This window comes from Saccostrea echinata, unplaced genomic scaffold, assembly GCF_033153115.1.
Source record: "Saccostrea echinata isolate AGI-Se365-2 ecotype Australia unplaced genomic scaffold, CSIRO_AGI_Sech_v1 ptg000062l, whole genome shotgun sequence".
Classification (NCBI taxonomy): domain Eukaryota; kingdom Metazoa; phylum Mollusca; class Bivalvia; order Ostreida; family Ostreidae; genus Saccostrea; species Saccostrea echinata.
This window is the reverse complement of record NW_026889811.1, coordinates 2,476,055-2,503,042: the sequence shown is the minus strand read 5'-3', so window position 1 is coordinate 2,503,042 and position 26,988 is coordinate 2,476,055. Positions and strand designations below refer to the sequence as shown.

Sequence of the window (26,988 nt, the reverse complement as noted above, 5' to 3'; positions counted from 1 at the left end):
CAGACGTTAAATCTAAATGAAAATTTTCTTGAACATTCTTTAATCAAGCGTTATATCGAAAAGCGTTTTAATGACTCCGAAGTACCAGTTCATGTTACGTTGCAATTTTGGTACTGATAAATTCGCCTATTTGTTAGAGAATTTTTCTTTAAGATCCTTGTCAATAATATCAGTCTTTTAGAAATGATATTCATTTATTTCTTATTTTGTGACAAATGTATAAAAACTACGTTTATATACTTGAAAATACATTCCATAAAGTAGCAGTGTTTGTGGCGTAATCGGTAACGTGTTGGACTGACGTTCTCGAGATCGCGAGTTCGATCCCCAGCGGGGGTGCTAAATACATTTTCTCTAGAAAAGACAGCCGTGCTCTATTTCGGCATAGTATGCTTACGCTATATAAATCCTTAGAACACTATGCGAAAATAGTTGGGTATTGATTATATAGAGACAAACTGACAGGAAGCATAATAATTTATGATAGTAATTAAATCTAGGTATAAACAAATACAAATTATACCAGTACCTGGCAAAAACAACCATAATGATCTCAGACAAGAGCAATGAAATTACTGATTTTGCATGGGATATATGGAGATCTATTGAGTGAGCATCGAAAAATACAGATTTTTGTATTTGGACCAACTTAAACCAGAGAATTCTTGATTGAGTTATGTCCTTTTGTTCTTTTGGTATCATAGTATACTGTTATATTGAAATCTTTTCGGTTTAACTTGGTCTTCATATTAAAAATTGACTATATTATTTTGGTTATCAAATTTTCGAAAAACTCTAACATGGAGCTTTATATATATATATATTTACATTTGCAAATGTTTTCTTTTATATAACACTATTAAAAGCAACGCGTATCTATATCCGTATAAACACGGGTTCCTCGCGTCATAAACGTTTGACGTAATTTCTCAGTGATGTCATAAAGGGTCGACGTTCAATCAATAGATCAAACTTGTGCCGTTGACTTTGAAAAAATAAAACATTTCACATGTTAAAGGTTATAGTCAGGCTAATATATGATATGAATAAGTCACAAATGTAAATATAAGTAAGTAATATAAGTAAAAATATAAATATAAGTAAATACGGGTTGGTACGAGATCAAATTTACCATAAAGCCCAAAGGGCTTTATGGAATTTGATCTCGTGACCAACCGGTAATTATATCCCGATAGATGTTTAAAAATGATACCTTATTTCTTATATATATATATATATATATATATATATATATATATATATATATATATATATATATATATATATATATATATATTTGCTGTGTTTTTCTACTAAACCAACTGTGAAATTGATTTGAAAACCATTTTTGTGTATACTCATGCGTAGAAATATACATGGAGAAACTCACGCTAAAGTGACGTCACAATGAGGCTACAGAGACGTTAATAAAAATATGACGATATAGGGCAGCAAGAAATTCAAATATTGAGTATATTTTTGGTGCATTTAAACATGTAAAATGTAAATATAAGGAATGTTTTTAAGTTTAGTGTGAATTATTGGTGTGTAAATCACACAGACTTGCACGTAGGCATATTTTTCATGAAGTGCTAGCGCACTTCATGAAATATGCTTACGTGACAAGTCTGTATGATTTACACACCAATAACTCACACAAAACTTAAAAACATTCCTTAAGTATATATTATATATAAATATATATATATATACAAAAGACGCAGAATTTTTCAATAGTGTGCATAGCCTAATGGTGTTTGGGGAACTCCGGTTCAAGCCCCCAAAGTTCCAGGTTTTGTTTTTCTTCCTTTTTAATCATATTTATAAGTATATGTTTAGATTTTTTATTCACTTAAGCTAGTTAATTTTTAATCATCGTATTTTCCAATAATATACACATCAAAAATAAACATATAGATCTATACATCATTGTTCCAACTTATCACTTACCATATACATTTGGATTTAACGTTACCTGGACATGATATTTTTGACTAAACAGTATCTTCCAAAACAAATACAGTGATCTACATTTTTCATGAAAACAAAAATCTTGTAAACAGTCAAGAAAAATTTCTTTTAAATGTCAAACAAATAAAATATTTTTTATTAAAAAAGATATGAAAAAATATTTGAGTTGATCATGGTAATATAGTCAGAGAGGCTGTTCGAGAAGTAATAAAAGAGAAATATAGTATATAGTCTAAAAAGAGTTTCTCTTGAATTTATAGCCCGAAACACAGCATAAGTTTAGGAAATCTTTAAATGATATACATTTAGATGCAGTTCCGCATATCCATTGCCCAGCCAGTGAACAAATCAATTTACTTACAAGTTCATCATGATTATATAATCCGCTTACGCGGGTTATGTATTTTTTCTGCAACAGATGCGAAATTAATTCCCATACTAACAACCAAAGAAAACATTTTATTGTTTAAACTTATTAATATTGAAAATTATGGTACATTAATTTCTTAGTAAGAGGTATATAGTGCCCTTTCCCAGTATTAGTTTAAATGAAAAGTATCTATTACTATAAATAGATTTACTTTGAGTGACTCAGGTCAGTCAGGTGACCTATTTTATTTAGTCTTCATCCTGTCATGTATGGTCCATTAACAAATGAGTATATTTTTAACTTTGTTTTGAATAAATGTACTACTTGGCTAATTGTATTCAGATTTGATATGAAGCATGTAAGATGAACATGAATTATGATTTTCATTATCATTGTACAGTAAAACCACTTATTTTTGTGGGGCCCAATTTTCGTGGTTTGGGAAAAAATGATTGGATTTTGTGGATAAAGGAGAAACATCATACTGCAGTATGGGAGTCTAACATTTCGTAAGGGACAATATGATTGACATGATTTTGTGGGTCTCTTCATACCATGAAAACAAGGGCACCACAGAGTGGAGCATCCCCTCGCAAAGAGCATATCGATCCTGATATGAATTATTACTTTCTTAACTTTTGTTACGCACCCACTTACTCCCCCCCCACCCCCTACACACACGCACACACAAACACAATCGTTACTATATCCTCTCCAACTTCGTTGCGAGGGAATATATTTTTTTTTGCAAGGGAAACACAAGTTTACTTTTTATATTTTCCTTGGAGAATAGTTTTATAATTCTAAGTGAAAAGAAAGTTGACACTAGGTTTTGAATATTGAGCATGTTGAATTTTGATATTTTCCATGTCGTGATATATAGGGACCGCTGCTACAGTTTGATTAAACAGTGTAAATTTATTTGAGCAGTGATCATTATGAATGATTTCTGAGATGTAACTGAATGCAAGTGCCATACTTTGCAGTTATTATTGTTTAACTACAAACTTTTGCCTTGCTACAGTGAACAAAAACATTATTAAATGTTGATTTTCAAAATCTTGTTATATCAGCCTTGCTGCAGTGGAGAAAAACACTAATCTTGATTATCAAAATTCTGTTACTGATTACAGACAGAAAAATCAATTCTTGACCAGTGTGTTCATTAATTTTTCTGGGATTCAATTTCAACAATATGGCATAAAATACATACCATTACAAATGAATCGGAACTGAGACAACCCGTAATTGGCGACTTCACTGTACGTAGGTAATTCATTCTACATGTATGTTATTGTTAAGCTAAATAAAGTGATTGGACAAGTGCTGTTAAGAAGTAAATATTTTCATGCTTAAAAAATACTGACAATAATCGTGGATATGTAAACCTGTAATTGGCGACTTCACTGTATACATTAGGTAATTCAAGCTACATAGCTAAATATGATGTTGGCAAAAATTTCGAACCCGATTGCACACAACTCAATAATAATTTACACTTGAAAATGCAAAATACTGTATGTTGTATTTCATTATCCCCTCGTTTAGTTCTATTTACGTGATTGTGATATGCATGAGAAGATCAGACAATAGATGAATAAATCAAAAATATATGTAAATATAAATCAAGGCAACATTCGATCCTGGTGCAATTTATGTCACTTCTGTTTCACACACAGGACAAACTAACCCACACACACATAGTGAGTTACTATATCCCTTCCTTTGCGATGGGATAATTATACCTCCACAAAAATAAGTGATTTCACGATACCTTTGGAACCTAGGGGCTGGGCTAAAACTATTAAAAATAGCAAAATTTTCATAAATCTTCTCTACCCATTCTCATTTTGAAGGAACTTTGAATGCATAGTAAGAGCATTAAGCTCCCAACCAAAATTATGTTTTTCATGACCCCAGGGCAGAGGTTTTGCTCTAGAGGTTGGGCCAAAATGGTCATATAGTGTATCTGAAATGTACATAATCTTTGAAACTCTACATTTTAACTCTTGCACATCTTTCCTGCACATCTTGAAGGAAAACTGAACGCATGGTTAGGAAGAACATGAAACCCTTTACCAATTTGAAAATGAATTTTTCTGTGACCCTCGGGGCAGGGGTTCTGCATCCAGGGTGGGGCCAGTATGTTCATGTACGTACTGATTATGTACATGATTATCTTAGAAACTCATCTCTTCCCATGCACATTAGTTAACGTATTATTTTAGCATTGTCATTGGATAGCTATGGACCTAATTCTGTTGGTAGATTTTCAGGATAATGCACTAAATCCTCTGTCATTGAAGTTGTATGTATTTTAATAATTTTAGGCTAGAATTATCCTACAGGAATACTTCAGCTTGAGTTTTAATTTTTATTTTCAGAAATTGATGGTGATTCTAAATAATATTGATGATATTTTGTAGATGCAAGTAAAGAGGACAGCTGGTCACAGAAAAATTGGGAAGATCTAGCACTGAAGGTAAAAATTATAATCACAGAAAAATTGGGAAGATCTAGCACTGAAGGTAAAAATTATAATCGCAAGAAAACTTTCGACACAAATTATTTGTAAGATATGCTTGTCCTGTTCTCTATCATATTGAGTATGGCACGTTTTAGATCATTCACCATAGAATTGATCATTTTAAAATGAATGTTTATCACCAAACCATGGTGAACTACACTAGAAGAATTTTAACTGTAAAACAAAGCATTATTGAGTTCAACTTTACTTAGTGGTTTTTATTAGATTGACTTTAGCCATTGATAATAAAATGGTACTTTAACAATCTTTTCTTGTGGAAAAAAAAAATCTTGACTTTAAAGGTAGTAAGGAACAATAGAAGGTTTGGGCGTTACCTTTCAGGGATGTTGATTGATTGGCTCCAGTATCCACTAAGTATTCCTGATCAGTATAAAAAGTACTAAGTGACCATTACCTGTCTCTATGTAGCTATAAATTTACCTATAGTAATTGTATATAACCATTTGTGAGTAGTCCCCAGCTTCATTAGCATGGTAGTCCAAAAGGGAACATATCCTGTTTTTGTATAAATGATTTGTGTTTTGTTAAATCAATAAGATTTATTGATTTTTGACCATTTCTTAACTATGTGAAATCACTTATCTTCATGGGGGTTTAATTTTCATTTTATTCAAGACTCATGTCCACCAAAAATGAAAAATTCCATATTGTATAACTATGCAACAATTCTTTAGCCACGAAATTGAATCCCCACAAATCCAATTTTTTTCCTCAAACCTTGAAAATTTATCCCACGAAAATATGTGATTTTACAGTATCTCGGTCTGAGCTGAAAACATTGATCATCAGTGTAAATGTATCTGTTTTACAGCTGCTATCCAAAAGTTTAGATGTGGTGGAGAGTGAGGACTGGATTGCAGATTTGGGAGAAACTTTTGGAAATCAGCTTCCTTTATACAACTCTTATCCAGAGGAGAAGGTTAAACAATTATGTCAATTGTATGATTACTTGAAAATAAGCAATGAAAGTTAGAGCAAAAGTTTTGTATGCTAGGAAAGGTGCTTGTATTTTATGAGTAAAATCTACAGTGATATTGAATGATATTTTAGAATTTTGCGTACAAGTGCCTTGGTGTCATTATGAGAAAATCTACCAAGAAAGACTTTGTCAACAAGCATTTGGACTTAATATTTAACACAGTCAAGCACACAGACCAAGTGGAAAGGGAGGTAACAAAATCTGAAGCATCACAGGAAAAACTACATGTTTGCATTAACTGTTTGAATAAAAAAATATGCAAGCATATATAGTAAATATTGACATGTTTAAATGTTTTGAAGATAGGATTCAGGAAATATTAGCAGTATTTGCATGATGAACATAAAATATTATTTAGCACTATATTTGTATAATTGCATGATGAAAATACAATAATTATCTGAAATGTAAAACTTATGTAAAAATTATATCATAGATTAAGAATCTGTATTGTAAAAAGTTTTCTGCATTTAGGGTGTCGCTATTGCTATGGGTTTCTGTGCTGCGTCCCATCTCGACCCTGTCTTAGGAAAGCTTGACTCGGTGGCCAAAAACGACATGGTCCAGAAATCAGGTGGACTCTTCAAATTCATAAAAGTAAGGAATCTTAGACACTGCAAAGTACAGTTTATAATATATATCTTTGGAGGAGTCCTTGGTTAGATTACAAAAAAATGAATTTCTGTATAAGAGTCTTGGGTTAAGTTTCTAGATTTTATTACAATGAGGGTTCAACATTAACTTCTCTAAGCATTTATCCAGCCAGAGTAGTACCTGTTGACTTTTTTTAGTCTAAAGGGGTTTTTATAGTAGTCCATCACAATGAACAAAGTATTTTCATGAAGTGTTTTATGGAAAAATGGTGACTAAAAGCTCAATTCATGAACTTGTTAAACAAACCACAGATTTGTCGAAATCTTGCAGTCAGCAACTACTATTGTACTCCTGATCTTGTTCCTTTTTCTCTTTACATTACACAAAAGATAGTAACGGTATCAAAAATGTTCAACATTTCTCTTAGATATAGTAAATCATGATCACTAAAGGGTTTTATGTCATAACAATTGATTGTACAATTAAGTGCTGAATTGACTTGAAATTGTAGTTAGTGTCAAACCCTGACGTGGGTATGTGTCACAGATATAAAAATGGCATTACAGATCAGTTACCTTTGACCTTGTTTCAGGACAAGTCTGAGGTGGATATAGAGCGTATTAAGGCCACTCTTATGCTGTGTTATGGTTATGTGGCTTTATTCTCCCCGGTCAGTTTAATTGTGTCCAGAATGGAGGCCACTATCTTACGCAGCATCACGCCTCACTTTGTCAACGTAAAGGTAAGTTATAAAAAAAGCTACGATACGTGACGGTGTATTTCATTGTAATTAGCATGTTTTATGCCATTTTCATGCATTTCTGCAAATTATGCAGACAGGATAAAAATGTTGTTTTTTTTTCTTAAATAATTTTAACAAACACAAAAATCAATTGTTTTATTTGAAAAAAATATTTGACAAAAGAATGTTTTGAAATTGTTTTGGATCTCTCCCACCCTATAATGCATATTACACAATTCTGAGGGAGAGACCCATGTTTTATAATGTTAATGACTTGCTAATTTCTGGAGCCTAACCTTGATTAACTGTGAAATCTTTGTCTAGACAGTCACTCAGGGTTTATCCTGACTATATTCTGTGAAGTCATTGTCATGTAAATTCACCAGGACATAGTATTGTTGTGTGAAAACTTATGAAATACATTCAAGACTTGTTAATCTGAACCTAATTAATACAAGATTGATAACCCCATTTTATTTGGAGACAGTTTATACAACTACCACACTATATAAGGACATCAAGCTGGATTTTTTTTCTGATAAGATATATTTTGAAAATCTGAATTTTTAATTTAGAAAAGATTAAATGTGTTGAATTTTTAGTTCATCTGAACCAAGGCTCAAGTGAGCTATTCTTATCAAAATTTGTCTGGCATCTTACAGCCTATTTGTCTGTCTTTCTAGTTGTATGTCTGTAAATTGTTCCCATATTTAGCTCACCTCAATAAAGTTTGAGGAGCTTTTGTAATACCCTCACCATTCATGTCTGTGACTCAGATTCAAGTTTTTGGAGTGGTATTCTTTCTAAGTATTCTATGCCCTATATTGATCCTAGTTGCATGGATAGTGCATGTAGTATGTTTCATCGTACAATCTGATTAAAATCAGATCCTTTGATCCGCTCACATAGATCGCTACACAAGGATCTGAAGAAACCCTATTCAGGGTCATCTCCTGGTGACCTTTCTAATAAAAATATTCATTAAAATTTTGTCCAATCAGAGAGATCGTACGTAAGCGACATTCGGGAAAATGAATGTAGAAGTGAAAGTAGCTGTGGAGAAGATCTTACCGTTTCGAACAAAACAAAGAGCTAAAAAACAAGACAAAAGCAAGTACTAAATATATTTCTGTACAGAAAAGACTATGGTCGTTTTTTTGACAGGCTACGGAAACCTGGTCACAATTTTCTGTTCGTGTATCATCGGGACTTTCACTTCTGTAACTGAATTCCGAGATACTTCTAAATTCTTGCAAGCAAGCGTTTGATTGGATAATTGAAAGGTCACCGGGAGATGACCCTGAATGGGGTTTCTTCAGATCCTTGTGTAGCGATCTATGTGAGCGGATCAAAGGATCTGATTTTAATCAGATTGTTTCATCGTATTAATTTCCTAACACTGATTGCTGCTGAACTGCTGAAACTAAGACAACACAGTGTAAGTTTGGGCAAGAAATAACCATGATTTATTTGTTATACAATGATATCTAATAAGACATGTATGTGATAAGCATACAGTTAAATGAAATCATGGTTTAGATGCTGCATTTTCAGGCAATATCTTCCATAAGAATGACCTGGTTAATGTTTTTGAAGCAGGTTAAGGTTTTTGGAGCAGATTATAGTTTTTGGAGCAGGTCTCATTCCCAAGTGACTATAAATACTACCTGAACCAAATTTGCATGGATGATGCATCTAGGGATTCACACTCACTGACTTGCTTTGGATGATCTCTGACCTACATTTTCCAGGTGAGTGACCAGGTTAAAGTTTTTGAAGCAGATCCATTCTCAAGTAACTAGAAGATGTAACTGAACCAAACTTGCATGGATTATTCATGTAGGAATGAATTAAGCTATAAGACTTGTTAGTTCTGACCTAGATGAGTGACCAAGTGAAAGTTTTTGGTGCAGGTTCATTCTGTAGAAGCTATAAACCCTATGATGACCAAACTTGCAGAGATGATGCATCTAGGGCTGCACACTACCAGACTTAGTTTTTGGATAAGGTCCATTTCCAAGTAACTATAAGACCTACCTGGACCAAACTTGCATATATTATTCATATAAAGAAGAAAGCTATCAGAATTGCTTTGAATTCTGGATCTGACCTATATTTTCTGGATGAATGACCAAGTTTATTCCCATGTTACAGTGAGCCCTATGAAGCCCAAACATGCATGGATGATTCATCTAGGGATTTGACAGAAAAAAGTTTTGGAGCACATAAAATGAATGAGAATCCTTTGCTTGACAGAAATAAAACTTGGTACACTGGTTCCCCCTGAAGAGTAGATGACTTCTACTGAATTTAGGTTAATGGCCAAGGGTCAAACTACTCCAGACATGGGAAGACATTTCCATTCAATATCTTGAGAACCCTTTGCTTGACAAACATTAAACTTGGTGCATTGGTTCCCCTTAAGGAGTAGATGACCCCTATTGATTTTGAATCACAAGATCGAAGGTCAAGGGTCAGAGTGGACATAGAAATATATTGACCACTCAATATCTTGAGAACCCTGTGCTTGACAGAGATTGGACTTGGTAAACTTGTTCCCCTTTAGGAGCAGATGACCCCTATTTCTTATGAGATAACAAGGTCAAAGGTCAAACTGGACATAGGATGTTCCTGATCATTCAGTATCTCGAGAACCCTTTGCTTGACAGACATCAAATTTAGTACACTGGTAGTCCCTCTGAGAAGTAAATTACCCCCCTCCCCCCCCCCCCCCCCCCCATGATGTTAGGGTCTGATAGGGATAAAACTTAGTATTATGTTTGCCTCTAGTCTATTAGATGACCTATTCCTTTCACTATTATTACATTCTAATTTTAAAGTTGTTCCTTTTTTTAATATTGCCACACAGGGAGGGGGTACATACTTTTGATTGTGGCCACAATAAGGAGTCTCATTTATCTTTGTATTCATTGATTAGAAAGTACACTGAGACTCAAGTTAGTATAATTGTCTATGTGGTCTTGTTTTATACTCTTTACAAATATTTGATTTGTTTTCAGAATCTCCAGAATACTGATCTCAAGAAGTGTATCATACAATGTATAGGTCTAATGGGAAAAGCATTCCACCCAGAACGAGTTAAAAATATCAACTTCATCTTTAACCAGAGGCGAGAGTTTCTACTCTGTTTGAAGGTAAATTTTTTACTGATATGATTGATAATGACTTTGTTTTTGTTTTAATAGGATACAGCTGTCAAGACAAATTTAATTAGAACACTTGATCTCATCGGCCGGGCCCTTCATCCGGATCATCTAAAAACCCAGTACAACTTCACTAATCGTGGGGAGTTTATCAATCATATGGAGGTATTTTAAACCTCAGCTGCCCCCCCCCCCTCCCGAGCCCAATCACTCCACCACCTCCAGAATGCAATCCTAGCACCTATAGCATTTTTATTCTAGCACATTTAGCATATTACCCACAAACTTGTTAAGTTCAAGATAGCAACAGCAAATTAGAGATTCAGATACCAGTACTCATTACTATTTTAGTGTTGTATGAAATGTCTTATTTGCTAACAGTATGGAGAAATTTTATTAATCTTTGTTGATTATGAAACATGTACATTAACTCTTACCCTTGATTTGTCAGTTATTCTCTATTGGTTCAGTAAGTTTTGATTTAATGAGCATTTAAAGTTCATGTGTTTGTATACAAACCCCATTGGCAGAATTAAGGTTTATTGACCCTCTGATAAGAGAGGTAACTCTCACTGCTATTAATGACATGTTCTCTAAAAATTGCAAATTAAAAAGTGATTTCAGTCAAGGTTTGCACTGGAAGGTATGTCGAAATTGTTCACAAGTATAAATTTCTTTTAGAAAATTATGATCATTAATTAAAAGCAAAATTTTATATGAATTAACAGAGGGATGAAGGACCTTAAATACAATAGACTATGGGGACGTGCTATTTTATCCATATACCAGTATATCGGGAAGTTTTATTGCGTGACACTTATCATGATAAAGAGACTTAAATACTGGTATTTGGTACATTATTATAAAATTAAGAAAAAATTCATTAATTTGTTCAAACTTAAGAACTTAAGTGTAAAAAAGGTTGTAAAACAGTGAAACCATGGCATCCTAGCATCCAAACACGCTTTACTCATATATAAAAACATGAAAAAAAAGTTCAATTATGATTTTACAGTGGAATTGAATGAAAAATTATGGAAATTCATTTACATAATAAAAATTGTGTGTGAAAAATATGATATTATCATGATATTTTGTGGGGAAATTGTGATATATCGCGATAGGAAATATGTAGTGATACCCATCCCTAATAGACTGTAATAGTAACCAGTTTTGAAACACAGTGCTATAGCTAAAGTTGAAATGTTTCAGTTCATCTCACAGTTAGATAAGTGATATAAATATTAAAGAAAATATAAAAATAAAAATTTAATCACTAATAAAAGTGATATATTACAGCATCATAATAATCCTATCGTTAGTAATTTAACTGGAAACTGAATTCATATAACATCTAATGTATTCCAAATGAAGATGTTCCAAATGTCTTTTGTGACGTAAAATGGCAAATTGAAGTGATTTCTGTTGGAAATGTTAATTTTTTATAGTTAATGATTTTCATTCTGTTAATGTCACAGCTTTATTATGTCTTAAGTATATATAGATAAATTTCTCTAGAAAGTAAAAAGGAATTATCAGAACATTATAAAGAAAATACAGTCAAACCTCGTTATCTCGAACTCAATGGGACCGAGAAAAAACTTAGAGATATCCAAGGATTCGAGATATCAGGGGTAAAATACTTGATGAATAAGTGGTCGGGACTTCTAAATCACTTCGACATGTCCTTGGTATTCAAGATATAAGTGTTCGAGATACCGAAGTTCAACTGTATCTGTAGATATTCACCGAGTATTGTGGATATGTGCTCTAACTATGTATTTTTCAAGGAAACTGTTATTAATATATTCATCATCCTTCATACACATACAAGTCCAAGCAATTTAACTGTGTTTAAATTATTTAGTATTACGTAGCAGCTTCCATGTGACCAGTTACTTCACTTTTCCTGCTTTTAGCAAAAAAACTTTTCAAAATCTTTCCATCAAAAATTTTATAGAGATACATTATGGTGATAGCAATTCATCTGACAGAGCCAAACTTTTGTGACTTTGTACCCTCCCCTCTCCAATATCTTTGACTTTTCTTCCATATATATCTCTTCATTTCAATACATGATGTTTTCCTTCAAACAGCTTCAAAGCCAAGTTCATCAGAAATACAGTATACACATAACAAAGTATATACAGTTGAACTTCGATATCTCGAACATGGATATCTCGAATACCATGGATATGTCGAAGTGATTTTGAAGTATTTTATCCTGGATATCTCGAATCCTCGGTTATCTCGAAGTATTTTTTCGGTCCCTTGAGTTCGAGATAACAAGGTTTGACTGTATATAGATTAATATATATCAAATTGCTCACTAATGATACAGTCATATTTTACTGTAAGGATTAGTAATAAAATTCCTATGTAATTTGTTATGATGTCTTTTAACCGAGAAAACTTTAATTAATACATCTATTTACTATAGATCTAACTGATATTAAAAAGTATGAAGTAATTGAATAGGTAAGGTAATTAAAGGATGTTTGTCAGAAAAATTGTTGGTCACAATCTTTCTATTAACACAGGATGTGTAATCATGACAGAAAAATATATAAGATGTTTTTATATGTAAATAACTCGGTACAGGATGTGACAGTCTGCCGAGTTTTATGTTGGTGAGTTAAGGAATCACTGTCTGTCTGTTGGGTATGCGAGGGACATCAACGACAGTTGGAAACGTGGGATAATTTATGCATAACAGAGTACGGTACTTATTTTGACCCCAAACTAGACAGTGATTCCTTATATTTTCATTATATTTGAAATAAAAGTGTAAATACAAAGTTAAAAATGCTGTCTAAAAGATTTAAAATACAAGAGAAGTTCCATGTTAATTTCCATAGTCCCCGCCCTCTGACGCTAGACACAAAGACAGCTGTGAGAGATAGATATGCATATCAGGCACTCAACCTTTCACTTGGCGAAATTTACATTCAATTGTAATTGTCAGGAAATCAACTCACCTAACTTTCAAAGAGTTATCACAGAGAAAAAAGTTGGAAATGTAAATATTTGTAGATCATGTGACTGAGAGTTTAGGGACCAGTGTTAGAATTTTGGTATGGTCAATTACATTTTTACCTCGTATATAAACATTTACTGCCAGGCTACAGTGTATGTCCAGGGAGAGACAGGTACTGTAGATTCCTTATTTTACGCGAGTACTTAATATCACGAAATGGCTAAAGGGCATCAAATAGCGAGAAAAATAATTCGCTAATGGGTGATTTATTTAGAGATTTTACATACATTAAAGCACCATAAAAATAAAAGCGAGTAATTTTATTTCGCGAGTGGTGCTTCACACGTAATTACGCGATAATTTATTTCTCACGTATATTTAGGAATCTACAGTAAATTACTTGCCAGGGAAGTTGATGACTCAGTTTTTGACAGTTTTAGACCAATGCAGAGAGAGAGAGAGAGAGAGCTGGAGTATTCTTTTTAATCATTGACATGGTGGACAATTTTGAGAACACAAAGTACTGTTTGTCTCCAACAGAGATAAAGAGGTGATCAGAGACAAGAGCTCTTTGTTATTGGCATCAGAAGGTCAAAGTTTAATGTCAAAGTCATTGACACATCTTATTGGTCTTGACCAAGCAAGGTTTATACTTGTGCCCAGAATGTAGGAGTATAATTATACATGTTATTAGGGGAATGCCGCTCAGTGTGGTCCTTTGTTAAATAAGATTTACATTTGCAAATGTTTTCTTTTAATATATAACACTATTAAGAGCAACGTGTATCTATATCCATATAAACACGGGTCCTCGCATCATAAACTTTTGACGTAATTTCTCAGTGACGTCATAAAGGGTTGACACGCAATCAATGGATCAAAAACGTGCCGTTGAGTTTGAAAAATAAAACATTTCACGCGTTAAAGATTGTAATCAGGAAAATATAAAATATGAATAAGTCATAAATGTAAATATAAGTAATAATGTATCATTTTTAAACATCTATCTGGATATAAATATGGGTTGGTACGAGATCAAATTTATCAAAAATCCCTTCGGGCTTTATGGAATTTGATCTCGTGACTAACCCGTATTTATATCCAGATAGATGTTTAAAAATGATACATTATTTCTTAAATAAATTCTTTTGGCTCACCTGAGCTGAAAAGTCAAGCTATTTGTCAGTAAACTTTTAAAACATTTTTGACTTTTTCTCAAGAACCACTAAGCCAAATTCAACCAAACTTGTCACTAAACATCCTTGGGTGAAGGAGATTCAAGTGTGTTTAAATGAATTAAGATCCATGCCCTCTTTCAAGAGGAGAGTCATATATATCAGAATTTGATATAATTACTTTTCCTATTTTTTGAACATATATGAAACTTCATAATCTGTATTTCTTTGTATTCAGTGTTAATATTTTTAGAGCCCTGAATTCATTGAGAGATTGTTCTGTATTTTTGGTTTCAGAGTTACATGAAGGCTGAGAGTCTGACTTCCTTGACAACAGAGACTCGGGCCCTAGCGATGAATGCTTGTGCCACATTAGTGTATCCTCAGTCAACTTGTGTAATTATTTCCTTGATAAGCTGTATTTCTTGCTTTCTTTTTAAAGTAATATGGTTCATAAATATGCACATTTTCTATGATGTGATGTTGGTAAAAGAAATGCTTCAGTTTGATGAAAGTTATGTTCTCATGAAAATCATCACTTGTCCAAGAAAAGATATATACATTACAGGAGCGTGGTAGTAAACAAAGATTTTTTTTTGAATATCTATTTTTGATCTTCATGTGACAACATTTTGACAAATAAGTGAAGTATGCTGGATGACCATGCTTTTGTGTTGTGTGATGGCTGATGAATGTCTGCAGACAGTGCTGGGATTTATGGCTAGGGCAAACAAGGTTGCTAAATTGCTTGTTAAAGAGGTTGGGTTTTCAATTTATGGAACAAATCAACTGAAAAATATGAAATATAATTTTTCTAGCCATAGACTATTATTTAGTTTTAAAAAAAAACCCTCATATTCCAGCTATATTTAATGGAGTTTCTATTCTTATATCGAGCTCTTCTTTTTCAAGAGGTTTAAATAGTCTAAATACCATAAATGTACTTATTTTAGTGGTGATCATATTTTAGTTCCTTTCATGTTGCTTCTTGATAGCTAATTAATGTACACACTAATATATGATTAAACCCCAAAATGTGCTAATATATCATTATGCTAGGAAGTTGATGAAGATTTTGACATATTTTAAGTGCACAAATTTTTAGTTGGTCACTACGTAATTATGGTATGATCATGACAATCCAACCCTCCAGTCTCGGTCTTTTCTCAATGGGTTCTGGGGTTGTCATCTTATTATGATTGAAACACCATCATTTAGCCTATGATGGAAAAATGCACTTGGTGTGCCAATTATTTTTCTCTATCAAAATTTACTTAAACATTAAGACCATTGTTGTGGAATGAAATGAAAGCCATCTTATAATCGTATAGTGGTTTATTTGAGACTTGTTGTTATCTATAGAAAGGTAACATAAGGTATTATGATGTCACAACAAAGTTAACCTTACATAAACTCGCGGATAATCCATGACAACCATGCTACTTTAACTATTTGCAACCAACTTTATTGATTCTCAGAAATCATGGAGTTGAATATAAGCTTAATGTAACTTTTATTATAACCTTAACTCCACCAAAGTAGACTAGATCCTAAGTTGTCAGAGGCTGAGGAATTTGACCTGATTAAAACAGCGACTGACTGCTTGTACCCTCTGCCAAAAGAGGGCGCTGCTGTGAAGAAGGGGAAGGACGAAGTGGAACTAGAGGTTGAGGTCCTCTTAGAGTCCTCTTTTGAGGCACTCTATGATCTCCTGAAGGAACTTCTCCAAAAGGACCTGACCACTGAGGGGCTGGACTCCATTTTTAAGGTAATTATAAACTTCATTTTTCAGTGACTTCTTCAGAGTTTGTATTTGAGTATAAATAATGATCATTTATTCATTAAAAAAGATCTGAACAGTCATCAAGACACTACAGTAAAGATCTGAGCAAACGATATCTGTTATAGTAAAAACGTCACATTCTGTTCTGAATCAGGCTTGTTGGTAACTTAAAGCTGAGAACTAACAAATAATTATATTGATCATGAAAGTCTTGACTGAGTATTTGGCATTTATAATGAATGTTTTTCAGCATCTTGTTCCATGGCTATTGTCCACACATAGCCATGAGAGAGAAAGAGCCCTGTGTACATTCCAAGTATGTGCACAGTTCCTCCTAGACAACATGGATCCAACCAAAAGTGTATGTACATCTCATAAACTTATTGCTCTAACCCCTAACACCCCCCAAACCCCCACCCCAAATATGGGGCTGTTTGGGCTGAATTGACATGATATGTTTTAGTATGTAATATTAATTTTCTACTTGTATATATAAAATTGTAAAAGATAATAAATTTAAGGACTGTCTTCCAGTTTGGTAGTATGGTAGTAAAGTGAAGTGTGTCTTTTTTTGTGCCAGAAATTCACCAATGAGAGCACAGTGATTGCGCGGCTTGTCCCACGATGTACTGACCCAGATTCAGAAGTTCGACAACTGGCTATCGACTGTATTTACATCTCATTAAAAATTGCCTCAAGAATAGAGGGTAAGAATATAAAAGCATCAAAATGTACTAAAGGTACTTATACTCTTTATCCTAATTCATAAAGTACACTGTGAATAAGCTGGTGACTTTACTACATATATTACGGTCTTCAAAAAATGTCAGTCAACCTGTTTGATTACAATTTTCACTCACAATTTCAAACATTTGTCAATTTATCTGTGTTAACTATGATGATAAGTAGGTATATAGGGATATAATCTTGATTTCAGTCATTGTTATTTACTAGGGCTTTCACGGTTCCAAAATTTTTCGGGTCGGGTTGGTTCTGTAAATTTTTAGTTCGGTTTCTGGTTTTACGGTTCGGTTATTTACCTCTACTTCAAACCTTAATTTCATGAATTTAACATGAAAAATGTTTATTTTTTACGTTACATTCACCTTGAAAAGAAATCTTATCCATGTTAACGTCTTGACATAGGTGTTAAGGACTATTAGGCTGATTATTAGCTACAACCTGACCATTCTTGCTTGTTTTATTTATCTAATCCTTTCTTGACAAATGTTTTGTCATGGAATGAAGTATAATTCACTTGCGATGTTTATCTATCACTGTAATTGTCTTCATTCTTTGATTTCGATGCCATTTTCTGTATAAAACATATTCTAAAATGTAAACCAGACCCAAACCGAAATCCGGAAAAATGAAACCGAAACTGAACTGAACAACTTGGACCACGGTTTTTGGTTATTTCGGGGAACTGTGACAGCCCCATTATTTACACACATAATCAGACATTAAGGAAAATAAAACGATAAATTGTCCTTAAAGTGTTGGATAAATGTTGCTTTAGTTAGAAAAAAAACACATAAGTATTCGAAATCCTTTAAAATGCTACACCTTAATATTGGATGTCAGTTCACCCACACACAAAATTTCTCGTTTCTATTAGTTATTTTCCAAATATGGTAACTAGCTTACTGCGTTATAAATAATTACATATATACCTATATTCATTGTCTTCAAATTGAAAAATTCTCCAAAATGAATTGTTCTCTAAATTGGTGACAAATATTGTCTAAATTGTTTCAGAACTATTTACTACAGCAAAGTCTATCCTTTTTAAAATACATATTAAAGAAGAAAAAATTTATGTAATGTATGTCAATTTGGTAATTGTTTTTTAACCTCACAGGATAATATGAGAACTAATTTAATAGATAAGATGGTTAACACCTGAAACTTGTAGGTTGAGAATTATCATAATAAAAACGAAAATATATTTTGAGATTGAGTTGGTAAAATTAAATAATAAGGTCTGATGGATGATCTGTCTGTTAATTTATACCGTAGGGTAATTTGTGGTCAGAAGAGACAGGTTTTACTCTTGTTATTTAGAGATGAGAAACGCTAATGTATTTTTGTGTATTGTAAATGTGAGCAGGTCACCCAGCTGACTACAAGGACACTATGATTGAGGCCCTCCCCACACTCAAAGAGAGACTGGTCAAAGGAGACCCCAACATTTTGTTCAGTGTCATAAATGACCTCTCCAAGGTAAGTATATAGATGACATCTAGAGAAAATAAACGTTACTATGGATCAAATGAGCCACTCCACTTCACTTCTTAAGCTTCATATGTATGACTTTTTCTACCAACTTAATTAACAGGGGTCCACATTTTCTAAGGGGGGGGGGGGGGGTCCAAGGTCACTTTTAGTTGCTTTACTATGTACAATTGATAACTCTGCAAATTCCCGGGGGGGGGGGGGGGGGACCGTACCCCCCAACCCCCCTCTAGATCCATGCATGCCCCCCAGAGGGTTACACTGGAGTTATGGTGTCTGTCCATATTTCAGTCTTTTGGCTTGTGTGCTAGCTAAGTTTGCAGATATAGCTTCTATGAATACGGTGAATCACTTTTTATTCATGAGAACTTTGTGTAATTATGTGAAAACTCATGAAAACTTTATATTTTAGAACAGATTATATACAATAATTAGACTTTGTGAAAATATTTTCTTGCTTATAAATATTTAAAACCCATGTCATAAAAATAAGATGTCGCGAAAATGTTGTAATCTAAAGTACTGACTCCGAGTACCTTCTACCTTAATGTGTTTCTTCAGGTGATTGCGAAGAAGATGCCATCCACCCAACTCCAAAACTTCCTAGAGGTCCTACAGGAGGGACTGCTTGACCCCCAGTCTCACAGCTCATCTGGGGCCTGTGTGGTTCTGAACGGCCTAATGAAGACTCGGGGGGCAGAGATCCTGAGTCAGGTAGGTGTATAGACTGTGTGGTTCTGAAGGGCCATAATGAAGACTCGGGGGGCAGAGATCCTGAGTCAGGTAGGTGTATAGGGTCTTAAAGCATGTTTGAGGGGGAAACTTTCCGAAAGCATAAATGAACATTTTATTTACTAGCACAACATTTGCTTCACTGATTAAAGCAAGTATTTAGAAAAAAATGTAGTTTGTGCATTTGTAACAGAGCTGTGCAAATCAAAAAGCAACACTGTTAATTTCACAACTGGCTAACAATTTGAAAATAAATTTAATTTTCCACATATTTTAAAATTCAGGTTTCCGGAAAAGTGGTAAAATAAATAAATTATTATATAGGCTTCAGGGATATTTGATAATCAAAATCTGCATTTGAAACTAAACATGTGTTTGTGCTTTAAAGTTACAGTTGTGAAGAAAGTTCAAAATTACTTGTATTGAAATCAGAACAAAAACAATTTTTCAGTCTCAAGAAAGTTTAAAATTATTGATATAAGAAGAAAAAAAGACAGTTAATAAATGTGGTGACTGTATATTTGAATGCACATGCACGTGTGTTTTTTATATCATGAAGTATGTGAAATCTATATTTTTGTAACCTTTGTAATTGCTTTTATAATGACATCTCTACACATAAATCCTATGTTCTGTGTTGCTGGGTTTATAATGACATTTCTATACATAAATATTAGCATGTTCTGTGTTGTTGGTTTCACCTGTGAAATCACTCATTTTCGTGGGGGTTTAATTTTCATTGTCAATCTCATATGAAGAGACCAACAAAATCATGTCTTCCTAGAAGTGTTAAAATTGTAACCTTGACAATGCTACATTTCTTCAACCATGAAATCAAAACCCCACAAACCAATACTTTTTCCTCAAACCACGAATAATTTGACCCCACAAAAATAAGTGATTTTAGTAATTTACAGTATTTCAGACTTGTAAAGAAGGCATTTGACATATAATGGGAAAAAATTCTGTTGAATTCATGGCTCCCAACATTTGTAATCTCTCTTTTCCTTATGTTTTCTTGGTTATGAATGCTTGATTTCATTTTGTCCTTTATATATTCTTGGAGAGAAGGGGTTTTTGATGTTTGCAGTAGTAATGCACGCTCTGTGATGGAGAGTTATGTTAGCATATCATGTTGTGATTATTCCCTGTAATTACAGGAAATTTTAATAAAGAAATCATTAATCCTATGTTTAATTTGTAATTTGAAGCCCATTTTTTCTGCAGGTGGATAACATAGTTACCTCCCTTCACAGTAAACTCGCCAGTATAGACTTCACACAGACTCGGACTGGGACATTACGCTCGATTCGGACACTGGCTACTCACCACTTGAGCTCAGTCCTGAAAACATTGCTCAATTATCAGCTGCCATATGACAGGTTTGTACAAAGTTTCATCTTATAGACTCAGTCTTAAAACACTGGTCAGCTGACATGACAGGTTTGTAACAAAGTTTCATCTTATAGACTCAGTCTTAAAACACTGGTCAGCTGACATGACAGGTTTGTACAAAGTTTCATCTTATAGACTTAGTCTTAAAACACTGGTCAGCTGACATGACAGGTTTGTACATAGTTTCAACCTCTGAGGTCATAAAGTCCATAGACCACTTTGTCCTTGTCGGCCCATCTTGTTAGTTTATGTTTGGGAATTCTGGATAACATATGCCCTGGTTGGTCAGTCACTCAATGGTATGGTATTCCTCAGCATTGTTGATTTGCTGGAATTGTCAGAGCATTCTCTAAATCAGATGAAAGTTTGTTATCTGAAGAATGCTTTTGACAGAACATTCTCTAAATCAGATGAAAATTTGTTATCGGAAGCATGTTTTTGACAGAGCTTTCTTTGAATCAAATGAAAGTTTGTTGTCTGAAGCATGTTTTTGACAGAGCTTTCTTTCAATCAAATGAAAGTTTGTTGTCTGAAGCATGTTTTTGACAGAGCTTTCTTTCAATCAAATGAAAGTTTGTTGTCTGAAGCATGTTTTTGACAGAGCATTCTCTTAATCAGATGAAAGTTTGTTAGCTGAAGCGTGTATTTGACATATTGCATCCTCTGAATTAGATTAAAGTTTGTTATCTGAAGCATGTTTTTGACAGAGCATTCTCTGAATCAGATGAAAGTTTGTTATCTAAGGCTCGTATTTGACAGAGCAACCTCTGAATTAGATGAAAGTTTGTTATCTAAGGCTCGTATTTGACAGAGCAACCTCTGAATCAGATGCATTCTGCTGCAGTTTGGATGATGGCCACTTCTGGTAACAGACAAAAATGCTGTCATGAAACTTAACAGTCAGACCAATGGATGGGCAAATAAATATTCTAAGAGTCTTCAACCCCAACACCTCTGTCAGGGGTGTATTGAGAAGACACAGGATATTCAAAGTTCTTTCCTGTAACAATATTTTTGTTTTGAACATTCATCTCACACATAGTGACAGTAACTTAAACAATTACCACCTTGAATTTTTGCATTGGTCTTGTCTCTGTATTATTTTTTTGTCTTGGTTTGGTGCCAGACTATTACAAGATAAATACTGGAGCTTTATTTCTGAGAAGTACTTAGGAAATCAAATATGTTTAAGTTGCTCTTTGGCTTATAATCAGAATAGGAAGACAAAGATATTTAATGGTTGTTGTCCCTGGCTTTCTGGAAATTTTTACCTTGGCCTTAGATCTACACTTAAAGAAACGACTTTCATATTTTTTACCTGTGAATAACCTGTCACAAGAACTCTCTGAATCTCCTATGATTCCTGGCCTTGAATTTGACCTACTTTTCAAAAATGTTTACTTTGCATGGCCATAACTTATGCACCAGAAGTGACATGGATTTCAAATATTTTACCTGATTGCAATTGACTTTCAAAATCTAATCTTTGTCATAACTTTCACACAAGAGTCTTTTACTCAGAACTTGTAGCATGATGGACAGACAACACAGGACAGACAAGATGGTTACAATTTGCCATAAATCATTGCACCCTAACAAATAAAACAAACCACAATTCTTTGAATTTGTTTGCTCCAGTCATTAGCTCACCAGAGCCGAAGGCTGAAGTGAGCTTTTCTGATCAAAATTTATCAGTTGTCTGTCGTTGTTGTCTTAAACTTATCACATTTTCATCTTCTTCTCCAGAACCACTGGGCCAATTTCAACTGAACTTGGCACAAAGTATCCTTGGGTGTAGGGGATTCAAATTTGTTCAAACAAAGGACCACTCCCTCTTCTTAGGGGAGATAATTAAGAAAAAGTGAACATTTGGGGGTATCTTTTAAAAATCTTCTTCTCAAGAACCATTGGGCCAAAAAAGTTGAAACTTATTTGAAACCTTCTTTACATAGTGTAGATTTAAGTTTGTTTAAATCATGACCCCTGGATGTAGGTTGGGGCCACAGTGGGGGATCAAAGTTTTACATAGGAATACATAGGAAAAATCTTTGTAAGTCTTCTTCTCAAGAACAGCAAAGCCATATTTTAGTCATATTTATATGGAAGCATCCTCAGGTAGTGTAGGTTCAGGTTTGTTCAAATCATGATCCCTGGGGATTGGTTGGATTAAAGTTTCACATAGGAATATATAGGAAAAAATCTTGAAAAAAAATTTTCAAGGACAGCAAAGTCTTGTGTAGTCATATTGATATGGAAGCATCCTCAGATAGTGTAGATTTAGGTTTGTTCAAATCCTGACTTCCAGTGGTAGATTTGGGCCACAACAGGGGATCAAAGTTATCAAAATTTTATAAGATAATATAAGGGATAAATCAATAAGAAATTTCTTCTCAAGAACAACAAAGCCAGTCTTATTAATTCAGAAGCATCCTCAGGTAGAATAGTTTCAAATGTGTTCCAATCATGTCCCTGGAGGTAGGGCAAAGCCTCAACAGAAGATAAAATATCAGAACCACATTTATATTTCAACTTTTCAATACTGAACTTATTTCTGCTTTCTCATAGCCAAAGTGCTCAGGTGAGCAATGTGGCCCATTGACCTCTGTTTTTTTTCTTCCCTTTGCAGTCTTTGAAGATTGTTTTCTGATTTGCATGAATTCACAGATTGTTTAAGTCTTTCTCTCAGAGTTCCCAATGTTATATGCTTTACCTAACACTCACAGTGTTGAGCTTGTTTATTAATTATTAACTTGTTCTATTTATACTGTGTACTTTGTTTGTAGTGACATGGTAGAGATTTGGCAGACTCTATCCCAGGACCCCCAGATTACCACTGCTCTATTTATACTGTGTACTTTGTTTATAGTGATATGGTAGAGATTTGGCAGACCCTATCCCAGGACCCCCAGATTACCACGGCCATGATTGACCACATGCTGGAAAAGCTTCATAAAAGTCTGCCGTATGAAGAGAGACAGAATGAAGAGGAAGTAACTAGGACAGCCACCAGTTTACCTATGGCAGTAAGTATCTTATACCTGTCCACCAGTTTACCTATGGCAGTCAGTATCTTAGACCACCAGTTTACCTATGGCAGTCAGTATCTTACACCACCAGTTTAATGGATTGTTTAGTACCCTGTTCTTGGTGTTCATTTGGATTTTATGGTTATGTTCTATTTCTTCATTTATTTGAAGTATAAAATATGATCTTTTGCTAACATCAGATAGTGTACATGTGTACACTATTTTTTGGGGGTGTATTTATTGTGATTTTTAAATCAATTTTTTTAAAAACTTAGATCTCCTTGATGAAGGTGAAATTCAGTTATGATGAAATGCTAAATGGCATATGAAATTAGAATAACTGCATGAGAATAAATAGGGAATTGTTCACATATTAAATAGATTTGGGTGTCTCGAGAGTTGAAAACAGGTTTTATAAAGTATAGAAGTTTGTTTGTGCACCAGATTTGACTTGTCAGGAAGATTTCACTGTTGTCTCTTAAGGTCCTTCTATGATCAATTTTCACCAAAAATCCTTATTTACAACCTCAAGTCTTGCATGATGTATTTCAATTTGCGTTTTATTAAAATTTTAATGAGACTTTTCTTGAGAAAGAAATTTTTGACGTATGTTAACATTATTTCCATTTAATTCAAAAAATATCAGAAGTACAAAATTGCAGATCATATTAACTTAAGTAGCTCTGTTGATTTTCTTTTAGGTGACTTGTGCTCTGAAGATAATATTTGATTGTGAAGAGACAGAGGAGCAGGTCCTAAAGGCTTATCACACCCTGATGGGAGCACTAATGTTAAGGATGGGTTCATCTGTAGGGGTTAAATCAGTCAAGCAGAAAGAGGTAAGCATGAAAACCAGTCAAGCAGAAAGAGGTAAGCATGAAAACCAGCTTTGCAGCAAAAAGAGATATTTACTAAAGGATGAAATTAGTCAAGCAGAAAGAACAAGTCAAGCAGAACAGGCAGGGCTAAAAACCACCCATTCAAAAAGAAATGCATGAAAACAAGCCAAGCAAAAAGAGATGAAGAAGAAAATTAGCCATGCAAAATGAGGTAAGGGTGAAAACCACTGAAAAATGAAATAAGGATGATGATAAGCCATGCAGAAAGAGGTATTGGTGACAATCAGTCAAGTAGAAAGAGGTCAAGGTGAAAACCAGTCAAGGTAAAAAAAACCTGTCAAGCAGAATGATTATGTCTTGGATAAAGAAGAACAATATACACTATTGACCATGTTATATTAAAATGTGGCCATCGTAGCTAGGTTTAGTATAAGGAAAGCGTCCTTATCAACAGATCAGATTTGTATGTACTCTCAGAATGTCTGTAAAAACTTCAAAATGATAAAAAAAAGATAATGGAGATTTATGATTTATTATAGTAAATGGTAGGAACAAAAAAATTCAATCATCCATGAAAATAAGAATTTAGAAATAAGGTACCTATTGGCCAAAAGAGAGAGAGGGGAAGAGTTTGGTCTGAAGACCAACAAAGAAAGGCACCCGAAGAAAACCCTGCTTAATATAAGGTTTGGAACAAAAGAATTTAAATAACAAAAGAAAGGAGACTCTAGAAAGTGTTCAGTAAATAGAAAACACATTGATCGGATTTCAGATTCCCTGAATTATGCTTACATTACTACACTAGCTATCATGTATTAAAGTCTTGGCTTCAATATCTTGAACCCTTTATTATCTTAAAGCTGAACACATTATGAAAAAGGCAGAGATCTATGTTTGTTAGCCATATTACTCTGCATTTACTGTTAGCTGTACTTACTGTATACCAGTAAGCCATTCGCTTGGTTTCGGTTCAGTGTAATCGGTGTGGACAGACGTATTCTACATAGCTATTGTAAAACTCTCTGTATAGAAAACAAAAGTAACTGTGCTTCTTCAACTGCAAAGATAAAGTTACCAAAGAAATTTGCACCAGTTGCACAAGACATTGCAGTACAAACAAACACAAATACATGTAAACTGCAATAAAATATAAACAATGGTGATGCAAGATAATCATCAAGAATACATGTCGTCCATCCCATGCAGGTACCCATGACAAGAAAGCAGTCAGGTGTAATGAATGCGAAGGGAATACCCCATTGCTGATTTCTGAGATAGAAATACTAATATGGCATATGCCTATTTACGAGTCATGTTCAGCTTTAAGTTTCTTTCAGTTCCACATGTTGGATTGATTGATTGTATGTTGTTTTACATCCCATTCGAGAATTTTTCACTCATATAGAGACGTCACCATATACCGGTGAAGGGCTTCAAATTTTGACCTTTACTCAGCACTCAGGGCCATTGAGCAGTGAGGGATCTTTATTGAGCCAACACCTGCTGTGACACGGGGCCTCGGTTTTTAAGGTTTCATCCGAAGGACCCGCAACTTTCACTTCAAAGTGCCGAGCGCATGGCGAAGGAACAGCTCCTACCTATTTTTAATTGACTTAGGTCTGTCGCAGCCGAGATTCGAACTCACGACCTCCCGATCACGGAGCGAGCGCTCTACAGACTGAGCTACCGTGAACGGTCCCACATGTTGGAAATATCTCGGTTTTATTTTATAGAAGGAAATCTTACTGTTCTTTTTTACTAAGTAAATCACATTTTTGCGTTGACAAGAACTCATGCCACAGGTTGTTATTTCTACCCTTCATAAGGATAATTTTATATTAGGTATTGCATTATGGAATGTTTGTTGAGATATTGCATGATCATGGTTAGTTCATTAATGTCAAACAAGTTATGAAATGAAAATATAAAAGCTGTCTCATTCCATACAGTGATCAAGCTATAAAATACATCAGGCAGGCATCTTTTTACAGGTACATAATTTCCAAATCTATGTTTTCATCTCAGTCCCCAGAATTCTCCTGATTTGAATGTAGATCTGAAAATTTACCGTCTTCTCTTAATTAACTTAACTTGAAAAATAACTAATAAAAAAAAGTGGTCTCATGAGATAGGTTCAAACTAAAGCAGTCAAATCATGTTGTCATCAAAAATAATTCATGTATAGGATTTGGATGCTCAGACAGAGGAAATATACTGTGTGATCATTAATTAGCTTGAAGAATTATGACATCAAGTATTTCACCTTTCAGCATACATATACTGTAAAACAACTTTTATTCGATCCACAAGTTTTGCGACCTTCTTTTTCCCGCAAACATTTCTTGTCATGAATCAATTATTCACCTATGTATTTATGTAAAATGTTGCCTCGGTCACAAAAATTAGTAGTCACGGATGGATTCTAAACTGAAGAATCACAAATAAAAGCTGTCGTGAA

The 26,988-nt window shown here is 33.9% G+C and overlaps 1 protein-coding gene across 4 annotated transcripts in view; it reads left to right on the top strand.

Annotated features, from left to right (window-relative positions):
• Nucleotides 1–26,988, top strand: part of LOC133175489 (maestro heat-like repeat-containing protein family member 1) — a 78,080-nt gene that overhangs the window by 41,995 nt on the left and 9,097 nt on the right. For 2 of the 4 annotated variants that reach the window (XM_061310596.1, XM_061310594.1), the window contains 15 exons: nucleotides 4,768–4,823; nucleotides 5,701–5,808; nucleotides 5,940–6,059; nucleotides 6,343–6,465; nucleotides 7,055–7,204; nucleotides 10,411–10,533; nucleotides 14,818–14,897; nucleotides 16,060–16,288; nucleotides 16,554–16,664; nucleotides 16,884–17,010; nucleotides 18,414–18,526; nucleotides 19,100–19,252; nucleotides 20,498–20,652; nucleotides 23,532–23,688; nucleotides 24,393–24,530. In XM_061310596.1, the coding sequence (XP_061166580.1) occupies nucleotides 4,768–4,823; nucleotides 5,701–5,808; nucleotides 5,940–6,059; nucleotides 6,343–6,465; nucleotides 7,055–7,204; nucleotides 10,411–10,533; nucleotides 14,818–14,897; nucleotides 16,060–16,288; nucleotides 16,554–16,664; nucleotides 16,884–17,010; nucleotides 18,414–18,526; nucleotides 19,100–19,252; nucleotides 20,498–20,652; nucleotides 23,532–23,688; nucleotides 24,393–24,530 (1,943 nt within the window). Of the gene's footprint in view, nucleotides 1–4,767; nucleotides 4,824–5,700; nucleotides 5,809–5,939; nucleotides 6,060–6,342; nucleotides 6,466–7,054; nucleotides 7,205–10,224; nucleotides 10,360–10,410; nucleotides 10,534–14,817; nucleotides 14,898–16,059; nucleotides 16,289–16,553; nucleotides 16,665–16,883; nucleotides 17,011–18,413; nucleotides 18,527–19,099; nucleotides 19,253–20,497; nucleotides 20,653–23,531; nucleotides 23,689–24,392; nucleotides 24,531–26,988 lie in introns of all 4 variants that reach the window. The other 2 variants (XM_061310595.1, XM_061310593.1) reach the window with 1 other exon arrangement.